Source organism: Somniosus microcephalus, chromosome 22 (assembly GCF_052327205.1).
Source record: "Somniosus microcephalus isolate GS21.2 chromosome 22, FLI_Smic_1.0, whole genome shotgun sequence".
Taxonomy (NCBI): Eukaryota; Metazoa; Chordata; class Chondrichthyes; order Squaliformes; family Somniosidae; genus Somniosus; species Somniosus microcephalus.
In genome coordinates this window covers 5,330,503-5,345,382 of record NC_141008.1, presented here as the reverse complement: position 1 = coordinate 5,345,382, position 14,880 = coordinate 5,330,503, and the positions used below count along the sequence as shown (strand labels likewise).

General features: G+C 47.4%; 1 protein-coding gene across 2 annotated transcripts in view; it reads right to left on the bottom strand.

Moving 5' to 3' along the window:
- LOC147102006 (protein phosphatase PTC7 homolog) overlaps nt 1-14,880 on the bottom strand; it is a 143,590-nt gene that overhangs the window by 33,730 nt on the left and 94,980 nt on the right. For both annotated transcript variants that reach the window (XM_085964137.1, XM_085964136.1), the window contains exon 4: nt 5,762-5,885. In XM_085964137.1, coding sequence (XP_085820263.1) covers nt 5,762-5,885 — 124 coding nt within the window. The remainder of the gene's footprint in view (nt 1-5,761; nt 5,886-14,880) is intronic.

Genomic DNA, 14,880 nt, shown 5'->3' with positions numbered 1-14,880 from the left:
GCAGGCGGGGCCTCGGTTTAACATCTCCCCGAGAGCAGGCGGGGCCTCGGTTTAACATCTCCCCCGAGAGCAGGCGGGGCCTCGGTTTAACATCTCCCCCGAGAGCAGGCGGGGCCTCGGTTTAACATTCACCCGCGAGCAGGCGGGGCCTCGGTTTAACATCTCCCCGAGAGCAGGCGGGGCCTCGGTTTAACATTCACCCGAGAGCAGGCGGGGCCTCGGTTTAACATCTCCTCCGAGAGCGGAGGCCACATCAGGATGCGCTCCCGCACTTTGAAACACCCAAGGGTACAATTCCAGCCGCCAGAGATACAAGCCCCACACTGCCAACCAGATCTCACAACAACCCTCTGGTGCTCAGAGAGGAGTAGCAAGAGGCCCAGATTAGCAAAGATTAGGAAAAAGAATGCTTTCCCTTCTCAGCTGAGGAACTGACAGCAATCAGTCCCTCTCGCAACCCAGAACAGGCCCCCAACCTGCTGCCCTCACGCAGGGCAGAAGGAGCACCCCCTCCCTGCCAGCGCAATTTGCTGGGTAGTTTAAGGACGGAAACCCACGGACTCAGGTTCTGCCCTCTGCCACTGCTGGAATTAGTCTAAAATTGCATGAGATCGATCTACCGTCAGAGAAAGAAACAAGGCTGTTTAGGGAACTCGGAGTCTAATTTTGAACAGATGTAGAGATAAACCAGTTTGCACTGGGCAAAAAGGTTGAGGGGAACAGGATACTGAGGTACAGATAACGCACCTGGAAGCAAGCCACTTAAATTGGAGTGCAGGAGCATAGAACTGGACAAAGATCAGATATTACAAGGTTTCTTCGTGAAAGAGTGGGGTTAATTTACAAATCCATATGTGGTTAGTACTGGGATGGTAGATTGTAGCAGTTATTATAAAAAGAGATGGCCAAAAATAGTGCTGAGACCAATATCACAAGAAAAAACTGGTGCAGGATTGAAAAATGGAAGCTTAAAGATTAATGGAGATTCACTTGCTCTGAACATCAGACAGAAACGCTGTACAACGTTCAGATTATAACAACTTGCATTTATATACCACCTTTAACGCAGTAAAATGCCGATTTTAATAGGATAAGGCAGGATCTGGCCAAAATGGACTGGGATCAGCTACTTGTAGGAAAATCCGCATCGGAGCAATGGGAGGCTTTCAGAATGGAGATTGAGATCATACAAGGGCAACATGTTCCCATAAAGGTCAAGAGTGGTTCCAAAAACCACAGGGAACCGTGGATGTCAGGGGATATACGGGAATGGATTAGGAAAAAAAGGAGGGCTTTTGGTAGATACAAAAGGCTAAAGACGGAGGAAGCCCTAGAGGAGTACAAAAAGTGCAGGGGGATACTTAAAAAAGAAATTAGGAGATCAAGGAGGGGCCATGAAATAACACTGGCGAGCAAAATAAAGGAAAATCCGAAGATGTTTTATAAGTATATTAAGGGTAAAAGGATAACTAGGGAAAAAATAGGGCCCATTAGGGACAAAAGTGGCAATCTGTGTGTGGAGCCGGAAGATGTAGGAGGGGTTCTAAATGAATTTTTTGCATCTGTTTTCACTATGGAGAAGGACGATGTAGACATAGAAATAGGGCGGGGGGACTGTGATATGCTCGAACATATTAACATCGAGAGGGAGGAGGTATTGGCGGTTTTAGCTGGCCTAAAAATGGATAAATCCCCAGGCCCGGATGAAATGTACCCCAGGCTGCTGTGTGAGGCAAAGGAGGAGATTGCGGGGGCTCTAACACATATATTCAGGACCTCTCTGGCCACAGGGGATGTGCCAGAGGACTGGAGAACCGCTAATGTAGTACCATTATTCAAGAAGGGTAGTAGGGAAAAACCGGGGAACTACAGGCCAGTGAGCCTAACATCAGTGGTAGGAAAATTACTGGAAAAAATCCTGAGGGACAAAATTTGTCTCCACTTGGAGAGGCAAGGATTAATCAGGGATAGTCAACATGGCTTTGTCAAGGGAAGATCATGTCTGACTAATTTGATTGAATTTTTTGAGGGGGTGACTAGGTGTGTGGATGAGGGTAACGCAGTGGATGTGGTATACATGGATTTCAGTAAGGCCTTCGATAAAGTCCCGCACAGGAGACTGGTCAAGAAGGTAAGAGCCCATGGAATCCAGGGTGCCTTGGCACATTGGATACAAAACTGGCTTAGTGGCAGAAGGCAGAGGGTGATGGTCGAAGGTTGTTTTTGTGACTGGAAACCTGTGGCCAGTGGGGTACCACAGGGATCGGTGCTGGGTCCCTTGCTGTTTGTGGTCTACATTAATGACTTGGATATGAATGTAAAGGGTATGATCAGTAAATTCGCGGATGATACTAAAATTGGTAGGGTGGTAAATAGCGAGGAGGGTAGCCTCAGTCTGCAGAACGATATAGATGGGTTGGTCAGATGGGCGGAACAGTGGCAAATGGAATTTAACCCGGAAAAGTGCGAGGTGATGCACTTTGGGGGGTCTAACAAGGCAAGGGAATACACAATGAAGGGAAAGACCCTAGGCAAGACGGAGGGTCAGAGGGATCTGGGTGTGCAGGTACACAGATCCCTGAAGGCGGCGGAACAGGTGGATAAGGTGGTAAAAAAGGCATATGGGATACTTGCCTTCATTAGCCGAGGCATAGAATATAAGAGCAAGGAGGTTATGATGGAGCTGTATAAAACACTGGTTAGGCCACAGCTGGAATACTGTGTGCAGTTCTGGTCGCCACACTACAGGAAAGATGTGATCGCGTTAGAGAGGGTGCAGAGGAGGTTCACCAGGATGTTACCAGGGCTGGAGCGCTTCAGCTATGAAGAGAGACTGGGCAGATTGGGTTTGTTTTCCTTGGAGCAGAGGAGGCTGAGGGGGGACATGATTGAGGTGTACAAAATTGTGAGGGGCATAGATAGGATGGATGCTGAGGAGCTTTTCCCCTTAGTAGAGGGGTCAATAACTAGGGGGCATAGATTCAAGGTAAAGGGCGGGAGGTTTAGAGGGGATTTGAGAAAGAACTTTTTCACCCAGAGGGTGGTTGGAGTCTGGAACTCACTGCCTGAAAGGGTTGTGGAGGCAGAAACCCTCACAACATTTAAGAAGCATTTGGATGAGCATTTGAAATGCCATAGCATACAAGGCTACGGGCCAAATGCTGGAATATGGGATTAGATTAGACAGGGCTTGATGGCCGGCATGGACACGATGGGCCGAAGGGCCTCTATCCGTGCTGTATTACTCTATGACTCTAAAATGTCCCATGCCGCTTCACAGGAGCGATTATCAAACAAAATTTAACACTGAGCCACATAAGGAGATATTAGGACAGGTGACCAAAAGCTTAGTTAAAGGTTTTAAGGAGCGTTTTAAAAGAGGTGGAGAGCAAGGTAAAGAGGCAGAGAGCTTTAGGGCCTTTCATAGAAACTTTCAGAGAGCTTCAGGGCGGGAATTCCAGAGCTTGGGGCCCAGGCAGCTGAAGGCACGGCCGCCAATGGTGGAGCGATGGAAGTCGGAACTGGAGGAGCGCAAAGATCTCGGGGGGTATAGGGCCGGAGTAGGTTATAGAGATAGGGAAGGGAGAGGCCATGGAGCGATTTGAAAACAAGGATGAGAATTTTACAACTGAGGCGTTACCGGACCAATGTAGGTCAGTGAGCACAGGGGTGATGATTAGTTTGGGGTTCACAATAAGGATAAGCTGTGCAGGGTTTGTGAAAGGAACGGAATTGATGTGCAATGTAAGGACTTCTCATTCCTTGCTTTGTGCAGGTGGGAATCCTGCCCGGGGGGGGGGGGGGGAGGGGGGAGAGCTACAGTGTGAGGGAAAGGGGGAACACAAGCCACCTCCAGCGATGTGGACTATACTGGAGAAAGCCAGCCATGGCACTGGATTTCATACTTAAACAAGAGGCATGCCTATAACTTCTGGTTGCAGGAAGATTCTCATTGAAAAGCTGTCAGCAGAGCTCTGGTTTAAGCTTCAGCAAATTCCCAAAGTAAGAGACGCACGTGTCATGCACTTGCTGTGTGCTTTCCTCTACAAAAGTGCCGAGTAACATTTTCACCATATCAGTGTTTCTATGAAGGGCCGTTCTCATCCAGCTGAGCATAGAAGATAGGAGCAGGAGTAGGCCATTCGGCCCCTCGAGCCTGCTCCGCCATTCAATGAGATCATGGCTGATCATCCAAATTCAGTACCCTGTCCCTGCCTTCTCCCCATATCCCTTTAGCCTTAAGAAATATATCCAACTCCTTCTTGAATATATTTAATGAATTGGCCTCTACTGCCTTCTGTGGTAGAGAATTCCACAGGTTCACCACTCTCTGGGTGAAGAAATTCCTCATCTCTGTCCTAAATGGCTTACTCCTTATCCTTAGACTGTGACCCCTGGTTCTGGACTCCCCGGCCATTGGGAACATCCTGCCTGCATCCAGTGTGTCCAGTCCTGTTAGAATTTTATAAGTTTCAATGAGATCCCCTCTCATTCTTCTAAACTCCAGTGAGTATAAGCCCAATCGACCCAATCTCTCCTCATACGTCATTCCTGTCATCCCAGGTATCAGCCTGGTGAATCTTCGCTGCACTCCTTCCATAGCAAGAACATCCTTCCTCAGATAAGGCGACCAAAACTGCACACAATACTCAAGATGTGGCCTCACCAAGGCCCTGTACAACTGCAGCAAGACATCCTTGCTCCTGTACTCGAACCCTCTCGCTATGAAGGCCAACATACCATTTGCCTTCTTGACCCGCCTGCTGCACCTGCATGCTTACCTTTTTTCATGCAGTATGATTTTTGCCATTCCCATTTGCAACATTTTATCTTTCCTGCCTCTTACAAAAGTACAGGGTGTTCTTTCAATTCCTTCCTCCCCTCCTAACAACCCCCCCGCCCCCCGCCCCTGCGCCTGCTTAATATCCAATACATCTCCAGCTTTTTCCAGTTCTGATGAAGGGTCCTAGACCTAAAACGTTAACTCTGTTTCTCTCTCCACGGATGTTGCCTGGCCTGCTGAGTATTTCCAGCATTTTCTGTTGTTATTTCAGATTTCCAGCATCCGCAGTATTTTGCTATTATATTGTTAACCTTCAGCGACTGGTGCACAAGGACACCCAGGTCTCGTTGCACTTCCCCCTCTCCCAATCTATTGCCGTTCAGATAATAATCTGCCTTCCTGTTTTTGCCACCAAAGTGGATAACCTCGCATTTATCCACATTATACTGCATCTGCCCAATCACCCAACCTGTCCAAATCATACTGGAGTTTCTCGGCATCCTCCTCACAGCACACACGCCCACCCAGCTTTGTGTCGTCTGCAAAGAAAACAACAGCTGGGAGGAAATCGAAAACAATTCCAGTTTAAAGGATAGATGGAAACTTTACATAGCCTCACATAACTTGTAGAAAAATCTATCGGGACCAGGGATGAGTGCTCCTGACTACCCTCCGTCTCCCACTCTCTCATACACAGCCACCCGACAAGATCTGAACGTTCAGACTCTGGCTTTAATGGTGAGAACGTTACTACATGCAGTAGCAATGGGATTGCTCCGAATGCAGAAACACTTAGCCAGCCTCACTACCCTGCAAAATTGACGCCCTCGTCAGTCCAGATTTAAGAGAATGTCAGTCCTAACATAACTCCTAGTTTGAGACACAACAGGGCACCCAAGTGTGGCGTCGCAAGCAGAATGGACAAGTTAGCACAAACTATCGGAGAGCTGCCGACTCCAGTGGCTACAAACACAGTACCTTCAGTTGCCTTAACTGCTGCAAGATCATGTAGTCTGGCACGTTATCAAAGAGCCCATCTGTCGCTGTAAGAATGATATCACCAACTTCTACATTGAATGTGGAGCCTTCTGCTGTTTCTGGGCTGTAGAATACAAAAATAAAATAAAAGTTAATACTGTGGAGGAGCAGAGAGATTTAGGGGCCCCCGTACAGAAATCACTAAACGCTAGTGGACAGGTACAAAAATAAGTTAAAAGGCTAATGGAATGTTGTCCTTTATCTCAAGGGGCTGGAATACAAGGGGTGGAAGTGATGCTCCAGCTGTTCAGAGCTCTGGTTAGAGCCCACCTCAAGTACGGGGTTCAGTTCTGGGCCCCGGATCTCAGGAAGGACACATTGGCCTTGGAGGAGGTGCAGCACAGATTCACCGGATTGATACAGAAGAATTAGGAGCAGGAGCCTAAATAAACCTGCCCTCATCATTTACCGGCCTGAATGATGAGGACCGGTTGCACAGACTAGGCTTGTCTTCCCTTGTGTACAGAAGATTAAGGGGAGATCTGATTGAGGGGTTTAAGATGATTCAAGGGTCACTGTAGAGAAACTATTTCCTCTGGTGGGGAAACAAGGGGGCAGAACCTTAAAATTAGAGCCGGGCTGTTCAGGGGTGATGTCAGGAAGCACTTCTTCACACAAAGGGGAGTGGAACTCTGGAACTCTCGCCCCCAAGAAGCTGTAGAGATTGGGTCAATTGAAAATTGTAAAACAGAGTGATAGATTTTTGTTAAGCAAGGGTTTTATGGGATACGGAACTAAGGTGGGTAGATGGAGTTAAGATTGGATGGCAAAACAGGCTCGAGGGGCTGAATGGCCTACTCCCATTCCTATGTTTGAGTTTATTTTTTAATTTATTCATTCACAGGATGTGGACGTCGCTGGCAAGGCCGGCATTATTGCCCGTTCCTAATCGCCCTGGAGGAGGTAGCGGTGAGTCGCCTTCTTGAACCGCCGCAGTCCGTGAGGTGGAGGCACTCCCACAGTTTGACTATTAATATTTAACTGAGACGCCAATTAAAGTTAATGTACTTGCTCACAACTGGAGCTTTTATATACCCTCCTCCAAAGGCCTTTGATAGCACAGGTCGGGCCTCGGAGAGAGCAGTCAAGCAGTACTGCTCTCCTGGATTTTAACTGCAAGTCATGCAGCCGCTCGCCGTGAATGGAAGTGCGTTCTGAGCAATGTGCAGTGCAGAGCGGCCATGACAAAAGAGCCACCCTGCACGCGCACAAAATGACTGCGTCGTGGCATTGCGCCTGTTACGTCACTGCACTGGAGGGCAGGGCCCACTCTTAAAGAACATAAGAAATAGGAGCAGGAGTAGGCCAATTGGCCCCTCGAGCCTGCTCCACCATTCAATAAGATCATGGCTGATCTGATCCTAACCGCCAATCCACTATGACAGGACTATCTCCTGAATCTAACAGAATTAGACACACGAAACAGGAGCAGGATCAGGCTACACGGCCCCTGGGCCCGCTCCGCTACCGACAGGGCCATGACCTATCCGAACCTAGACTCATGTCCAAATTCCTGCCCGCTCCCCGTAACCCTTAATTCCCTTTTCTTCTAGGAAACTGTCTATTTCTGTTTTAAATTTATGTAATGATGTAGCTTCGACAGCTTTTTGGGGCAGCATATTCCATGGACCTACCACCCTCTGAGTGAAGTAGTTCCTCCTCATCTCCGTTTTGAAAGAGCAGCCCCTTATTCTAAGACTATGCCCCCTAGTTCTAGTTTTACCCATCATCTGGAACATCCTCCCTGCATCCACCCGATCCAACCCCTTCATAATCTTATATGTTTCAATAAGATCGCCTCTCATTCTTCTGAACTCCAATGAGTAGAGTCCCAATCTACTCAACCTCTCCTCATATGTCCATCCCCTCATCCCCGGGATTAATCGAGTGAACCTTCTTTGTACTGACTCGAGAGCAAGTATGTCCTTTCTTAAGTATGGACACCAAAACTGTATGCAGTATTCCAGGTGCGGTCTCACCAATACCTTGTACAACTGAAGCAATACCTCCCTATTTTTATATTCTATCCCCCTAGCAATGAAAGCCAACATTCCATTGGCCTTCTTAATCACTTGCTGCACCTGCATACTAACCTTTTGAGTTTCGTGCACCAGGACCCCCAGATCCCTTTGTACTTCAGTACTTTCAAGTTTCTTGCCATTAAGATAATAACTTGCTCTACGATTTTTCCTGCCAAAGTGCATAACCTCACACTTTCCAGTATTGTATTCCATCTGCCAAATCTCTGCCCACTTACTTAGCCTGTCTATGTCCCCTTGCAGGTTTTTTATGTCCTCCTCACTCACTACTTTCCCTCCCATCTTAGTATCATCTGCAAACTTTGATGTGTTACACTCGGTCCCCTCCTCCAAATCGTTAATATAGATTGTAAAGAGTTGGGGACCCAGCACTGACCCCTGCGGAACACCACTGGTTACTGATTGCCAGTCTGAGAATGAACCATTTATCCCAACTCTCTGCCTTCTGTTAGATAGCCAATCCTCTATCCATGCCAGAATATTACCCCCAATCCCGTGATTTTTTATCTTAAGCAATAATCTTTTGTGTGGCACCTTGTCAAATGCCTTTTGGAAGTCTAAATACACTACGTCCACTGGTTCACCTTTATCCACCCTATATGGTACTTCCTCAAAGAACTCCAGCAAATTTGTCAAACATGACTTCCCCTTCATAAAACCATGCTGACTTTGTCTTATTAAATTATGATTATCCAAATGTCCTGTTACTGTCTCCTTAATAATGGACTCCAAAATTTTACCTACCACAGATGTTAGGCTAACCGGTCTATAGTTTCCAGCCTTCTGTCTGCTGCCCTTTTTAAATAAGGGTGTTACATTAGCAGTTTTCCAGTCTGCCGGGACCTTTGCTGAGTCCAGGGAGTTTTGGAAGATTATTACCAATGCATCCACAATCCCTACCGCCACTTCCCTCAAGACCCTAGGATGTAAGCCATCAGGTCCAGGTGATTTATCCGCCTTGAGTCCCATTATTTTACCGAGTACCACTTCCTTAGTGATTTCGATCGTGTTTATCTCCTCCCCCCCTATAGCCCCCTGCTTGTCAAGTGTTGGGATATTCTTGGTGTCCTCTACTGTAAAGACTGATACAAAATATTCATTCAGTGTTTTTGCCATCTCCATATTTCCCACCATTAATTTCCCGGTCTCATCCTCTAAGGGACCAACATTTACTTCAGTCACCCTTTTTCTTTTTATATAACTATAAAAACTCTTACTATCTGTTTTTATATTTTTTGCTAATTTACTTTCATAATCTATCTTCCCTTTCTTAATCAATCTTTTTGTTATTTTTTGCTGTCTTTTAAAGTTTTCCCAATCCTCTATCCTCCCACTAGATTTGGCTACCTTATATGCCCTTGTTTTTAGTCGAATACTATCCTTAATTTCTTTACTTAGCCACGGATGGCTGTCTTTTCTTTTACACCCTTTTTTTCTCAGTGGAATATACTTTTTTGGAAGTTGTAAAATAACTCCTTAAATGTACACCACTGATCATGTATCGTCTTATCCTTTAACCTATTTTCCCAATCCACTTTACTCAATTCCGCTCTCATACCTTCATAGTCTCCTTTATTCAAGCTTAGCACGCTTGTTTGAGATACAACCTCCTCGAGGAGGAGCCCGGCTTAAAAACCGGCGGCAGTTGCGAGGCCCGACCACTCGGAGCAGCGAGGAGGAGCCCGGCTTAAAAACCGGCGGCAGTTGCGAGGCCCGACCACTCGGAGCAGCAGGGAGCAGCGAGGAGGAGCCCGGCTTAAAAACCGGCGGCAGTTGCGAGGCCCGACCACTCGGAGCAGCCCGGCTTAAAAACCGGCGGCAGTTGCGAGGCCCGACCACTCGGAGCAGCGAGGAGGAGCCCGGCTTAAAAACCGGCGGCAGTTGCGAGGCACACCAAATCAACAGCAGGAGAGGTAAAAAGTAATCAGAGTGTGACGTCACCAGGGAGCAGGTAAGTGAATGGTTGGTGAGTATTTCTCTCTTTTCAATACAAGCTTGACTTCTGTGGTGTTAAATTTCTAGGGTCTCTGGTGTAGTGGGGACAGTTGGTAAATAAAGCGCCCTAGAGTATACCTGTAACTGGGGTATTGAATAAATTTTTTAATTAATTAAAGGAGTAAGTCATGGCAGGAGAGTTCAGACCCGTGTTCTGCTCCTCTTGCTCCATGTGGGAAATCAGGGACGCTGCCAGTGTCCCTGACGACCATGTGTGCGGGAAATGCATCCAGCTGCAGCTACTTGTAGACCGCATTGCGGCGCTCGAGCTGCGGGTGGATGAATTTTGGAGCATGCGCGATGCTGAGAGGGTCGTGGATAGCACGTTTAGCGAATTGTTCACGCCTCAGGGTAGGGCTGCACAGGGGGTGACCATCAGGCGCAGCAACAGAGGCAGGCAGGAAGTGCAGGGAACCCCTGCGGACATCCCCCTTTCAAACAAGTATACCAAGTTGGATACTGTTGAGGGGGATGACTCACCAGGGGAAGGCAGCAGCAGCCAGCTTCCTGGCACCAGGGACGCTTCTGCTGCTCAGAAAGGGAGGAAAAAGAGTGGGAGAGCAATAGTGGTAGGGGATTCTATCGCAAGGGGAACAGATAGGCGTTTCTGTGGCCGCAAACGTGACTCCAGGATGGTTTGTTGCCTCCCTGGGGCCAGGGTCTGGGATGTCACTGAGCGGCTACAGGGCATTCTTAAGGGGGAGGGGGAGCAGGCAGAGGTCGTGGTCCACATTGGGACCAACGACATAGGAAGGAAGGGGGATGAGGTCCTGCATCAAGAATTTAGGGAGCTAGGGAACAGATTAAAGAGCAGGACCTCGAAGGTTGTAATCTCTGGATTACTCCCAGTGCCACGTGCTAGTAAGTATAGGAATGGGAGGATAGAGCAGATGAATGCGTGGCTAAAGAGTTGGTGTAGGGGGGAGGGTTTTACTTTCCTGGATCACTGGGCCTGCTTCTGGGAAAGGTGGGACTTGTACAAGTCGGACGGGTTGCACCTAAACCAGAGCGGGACAAATATCCTTGCGGGGAGGTTTGCTAGCACTGTTGGGGGGGGTTTAAACTAACTTGGCAGGGGGATGGGATACAGAGGGGAGCTGAAATAGGGGGTGATGTGCTGCCAATTATAGAGAAAAAAACAAGTCAGCTTGGTAGACAGGGCAAATATATAAAGGGCAAGGTTGGATGGCATCTATTTTAATGCAAGGAGTCTTGCAAATAAGGTGGATGAACTGAAGGTGTTGATAAACACATGGGAGTATGATATTGTTGCTATCACGGAGACATGGTTGAGGGAGGGGCAAGACTGGCAGCTCAATATTCCGGGGTACAGAATCTTCAGGCGAGACAGAGGGGGAGGTATAAGAGGAAGGGGTGTCGCAATATTAATTAAGGAGTCAATTACTGCAGTAAGGAGGGATGATATATTAGCAGGTTCCTCTAATGAGGCCATATGGGTGGAGCTTAAAAACAAAAAGGGGGCAAGCACTTTGCTGGGAGTGTACTATAGGCCTCCAAACAGTCAGGGGGAGATAGAGGAACAGATATGTAAGCAAATCTCAGAGAAATGTGCAAATAATAGGGTAATAATAATGGGGGATTTCAACTTCCCCAATATTAACTGGGATAGTCAGAGTGTGAAAGGCTCAGAGGGTGTAGAATTCTTAAAGTGCATCCAGGAGAGCTTTTTGAGCCAGCATGTAGAAAGTCCTACAAGAGAGGGGGCGGTACTGGACCTAATTCTAGGGAATGTGGCCGGCCAAGTGGAAAAAGTGCTAGTAGGTGAGCACTTTGGTGATAGTGACCATAATATGGTAAGGTTTAAGGTGGTCATGGAAAAGGACAGGGATGGGCCGGAAACAAAGGTTCTAAATTGGGGGAAGGCCGATTTTAATAGGATAAAGCAGGATCTGGCCAAAATGGACTGGGATCAGCTACTTGTAGGAAAATCCGCATCGGAGCAATGGGAGGCTTTCAGAAGGGAGATTGAGGTCATACAATGGCAACATGTTCCCGTAAAGGTCAAGAGTGGTTCCAAAAACCACAGGGAACCTTGGATGTCAGGGGATATACGAGAATGGATTAGGAAAAAAAGGAGGGCTTTTGGTAGATACAAAAGGCTAAAGACGGAGGAAGTCCTAGAGGAGTACAAAAAGTGCAGGGGGATACTTAAAAAAGAAATTAGGAGATCAAGGAGGGGCCATGAAATAACACTGGCGAGCAAAATAAAGGAAAATCCTAAGATGTTTTATAAGTATATTAAGGGTAAGAGGATAACCAGGGAAAAAATAGGGCCTATTAGGGACAAAAGTGGCAATGTGTGTGTGGAGCCGGAAGATGTAGGAGGGGTTCTAAATGAATTTTTTGCATCTGTCTTCACTATGGAGAAGGACGATGTAGACATAGAAATAGGGCGGGGGGACTGCGATATGCTCGAACATATTAACATCGAGAGGGAGGAGGTATTGGCGGTTTTAGCTGGCCAAAAAATGGATAAATCCCCAGGCCCGGATGAAATGTATCCCAGGCTGCTGTGTGAGGCAAAGGAAGAGATTGCGGGGGCTCTAACACATATATTCAGGACCTCTCTGGCCACAGGGGATGTGCCAGAGGACTGGAGAACCGCTAATGTAGTACCATTATTCAAGAAGGGTAGTAGGGAAAAACCGGGGAACTACAGGCCAGTGAGCCTAACATCAGTGGTAGGAAAATTATTGGAAAAAATTCTGAGGGACAAAATTTGTCTCCACTTGGAGAGGCAAGGATTAATCAGGGATAGTCAACATGGCTTTGTCAAGGGAAGATCATGTCTGACTAATTTGATTGAATTTTTTTTGAGGGGGTGACTAGGTGTGTGGATGAGGGTAACGCAGTGGATGTGGTATACATGGATTTCAGTAAGGCCTTCGATAAAGTCCCGCACAGGAGACTGGTCAAGAAGATAAGAGCCCATGGAATCCAGGGTGCCTTGGCACATTGGATACAAAACTGGCTTAGTGGCAGAAGGCAGAGGGTGATGGTCGAAGGTTGTTTTTGTGACTGGAAGCCTGTGGCCAGTGGGGTACCACAGGGATCGGTGCTGGGTCCCTTGCTGTTTGTGGTCTACATTAATGACTTGGATATGAATGTAAAAAGGTATGATCAGTAAGTTCGCGGATGATACAAAAATTGGTAGGGTGGTGAATAGCGAGGAGGGTAGCCTCAGTCTGCAGGACGATATAGATGGGTTGGTCAGATGGGCGGAACAGTGGCAAATGGAATTTAACCCGGAAAAGTGCGAGGTGATGCACTTTGGGGGGACTAACAAGGCAAGGGAATACACAATGAATGGAAAGACCCTAGGCAAGACGGAGGGTCAGAGGGATCTGGGTGTGCAAGTACACAGATCCCTGAAGGCGGCGGAACAGGTGGATAAGGTGGTAAAAAAGGCATATGGGATACTTGCCTTCATTAGCCGAGGCATTGAATATAAGAGCAAGGAGGTTATGATGGAACTGTATAAAACACTGGTTAGGCCACAGCTGGAATACTGTGTGCAGTTCTGGTCGCCACACTACAGGAAGGATGTGATCGCGTTAGAGAGGGTGCAGAGGAGGTTCACCAGGATGTTACCAGGGCTGGAGCGCTTCAGCTATGAAGAGAGACTGGGCAGATTGGGTTTGTTTTCCTTGGAGCAGAGGAGGCTGAGGGGGGACATGATTGAGGTGTACAAAATTGAGGGGCATAGATAGGATGGATGCTGAGGAGCTTTTTCCCTTAGTAGAGGGGTCAATAACTAGGGGGCATAGATTCAAGGTAAAGGGCGGGAGGTTTAGAGGGGATTTGAGAAAGAACTTTTTCACCCAGAGGGTGGTTGGAGTCTGGAACTCACTGCCTGAAAGGGTTGTGGAGGCAGAAACCCTCACAACATTTAAGAAGCATTTGGATGAGCACTTGAAATGTCATAGCATACAAGACTACGGACCAAATGCTGGAATATGGGATTAGATTAGACAGGGCTTGATGGCCGGCGCGGACACGATGGGCCGAAGGGCCTCTATCTGTGCTGTATTACTCTATGACTCTATGACTCCTCACCCTCTAACTGAATATGGAATTCAACCATGTTATGGTCACTCATTCCAAGGGGATCCTTTACTAGGACATTTTTAATTAATCCTGTCTCGTTACACAGGACCAGATCTAAGGTTGCTTGCCCCCTGGTTGGTTCAGTTACGTACTGTAAAGTCTGTGGGTTGTTTAGTTAATTAATGCACAGACTCCAAGAGTAACTTAAAACAGGACTTTACTATTCGAAGATCAGGGCGAATCTGCCCAATAACTCCTGACACAGCACTTATATACCGGTGTGGTCACCGTCGGTATTACAGTATACAGAAGCCAACAAAGTAGTGCAACACTTAAAGTAGTTCTCTTAAAGGTGGACGGTTACATACAATAGTTCTCTTAAAGGTAGACGGGTACATACACTACAATCCTCCCTTTTTAGCTTACAACATACTGATTCCCCATTAAACATACATTATAACATATATACAACTTGATGCAAGACAGTTCACAGATTCAGTCTCTCTGGAGGTTTCCGGACTCTGTCCGGATAACGCCTCGGTGGTGTCGTAACTCCTGGCGGGGTAGCAGGTGCTTCTGGCAAGGTCGATTCGGCTTGAAGGACAGTGTCAGGTTCATCTGATTCCAGTATTACCAGATCGGAGGTAGGTGTTCTGGGTATCTCTGTCTCAACATTAACCGTGTAAGGTGCTGGAGTAGATTGGCCATTTGTGGCTGACCCTATGATCTGGTCAACATGGCGCCTTATTATACTGTCCCCAATGTCCACCGTATACATCAACGGCCCTAGCCTTTTTCCAATAGTTCCAGGCTGCCATTTCTCGGTACGGTAGTCCCGGGCCAAAACTTGTTGACCTATCTGAAAAGATCTAGTTGGCCTTTCATTCATGCCCTGGAATTGCCGGTTCTCTACGTCCCTTCTGACGTTTGGCTTAAGCAAATCCAGCCGGCATCTTA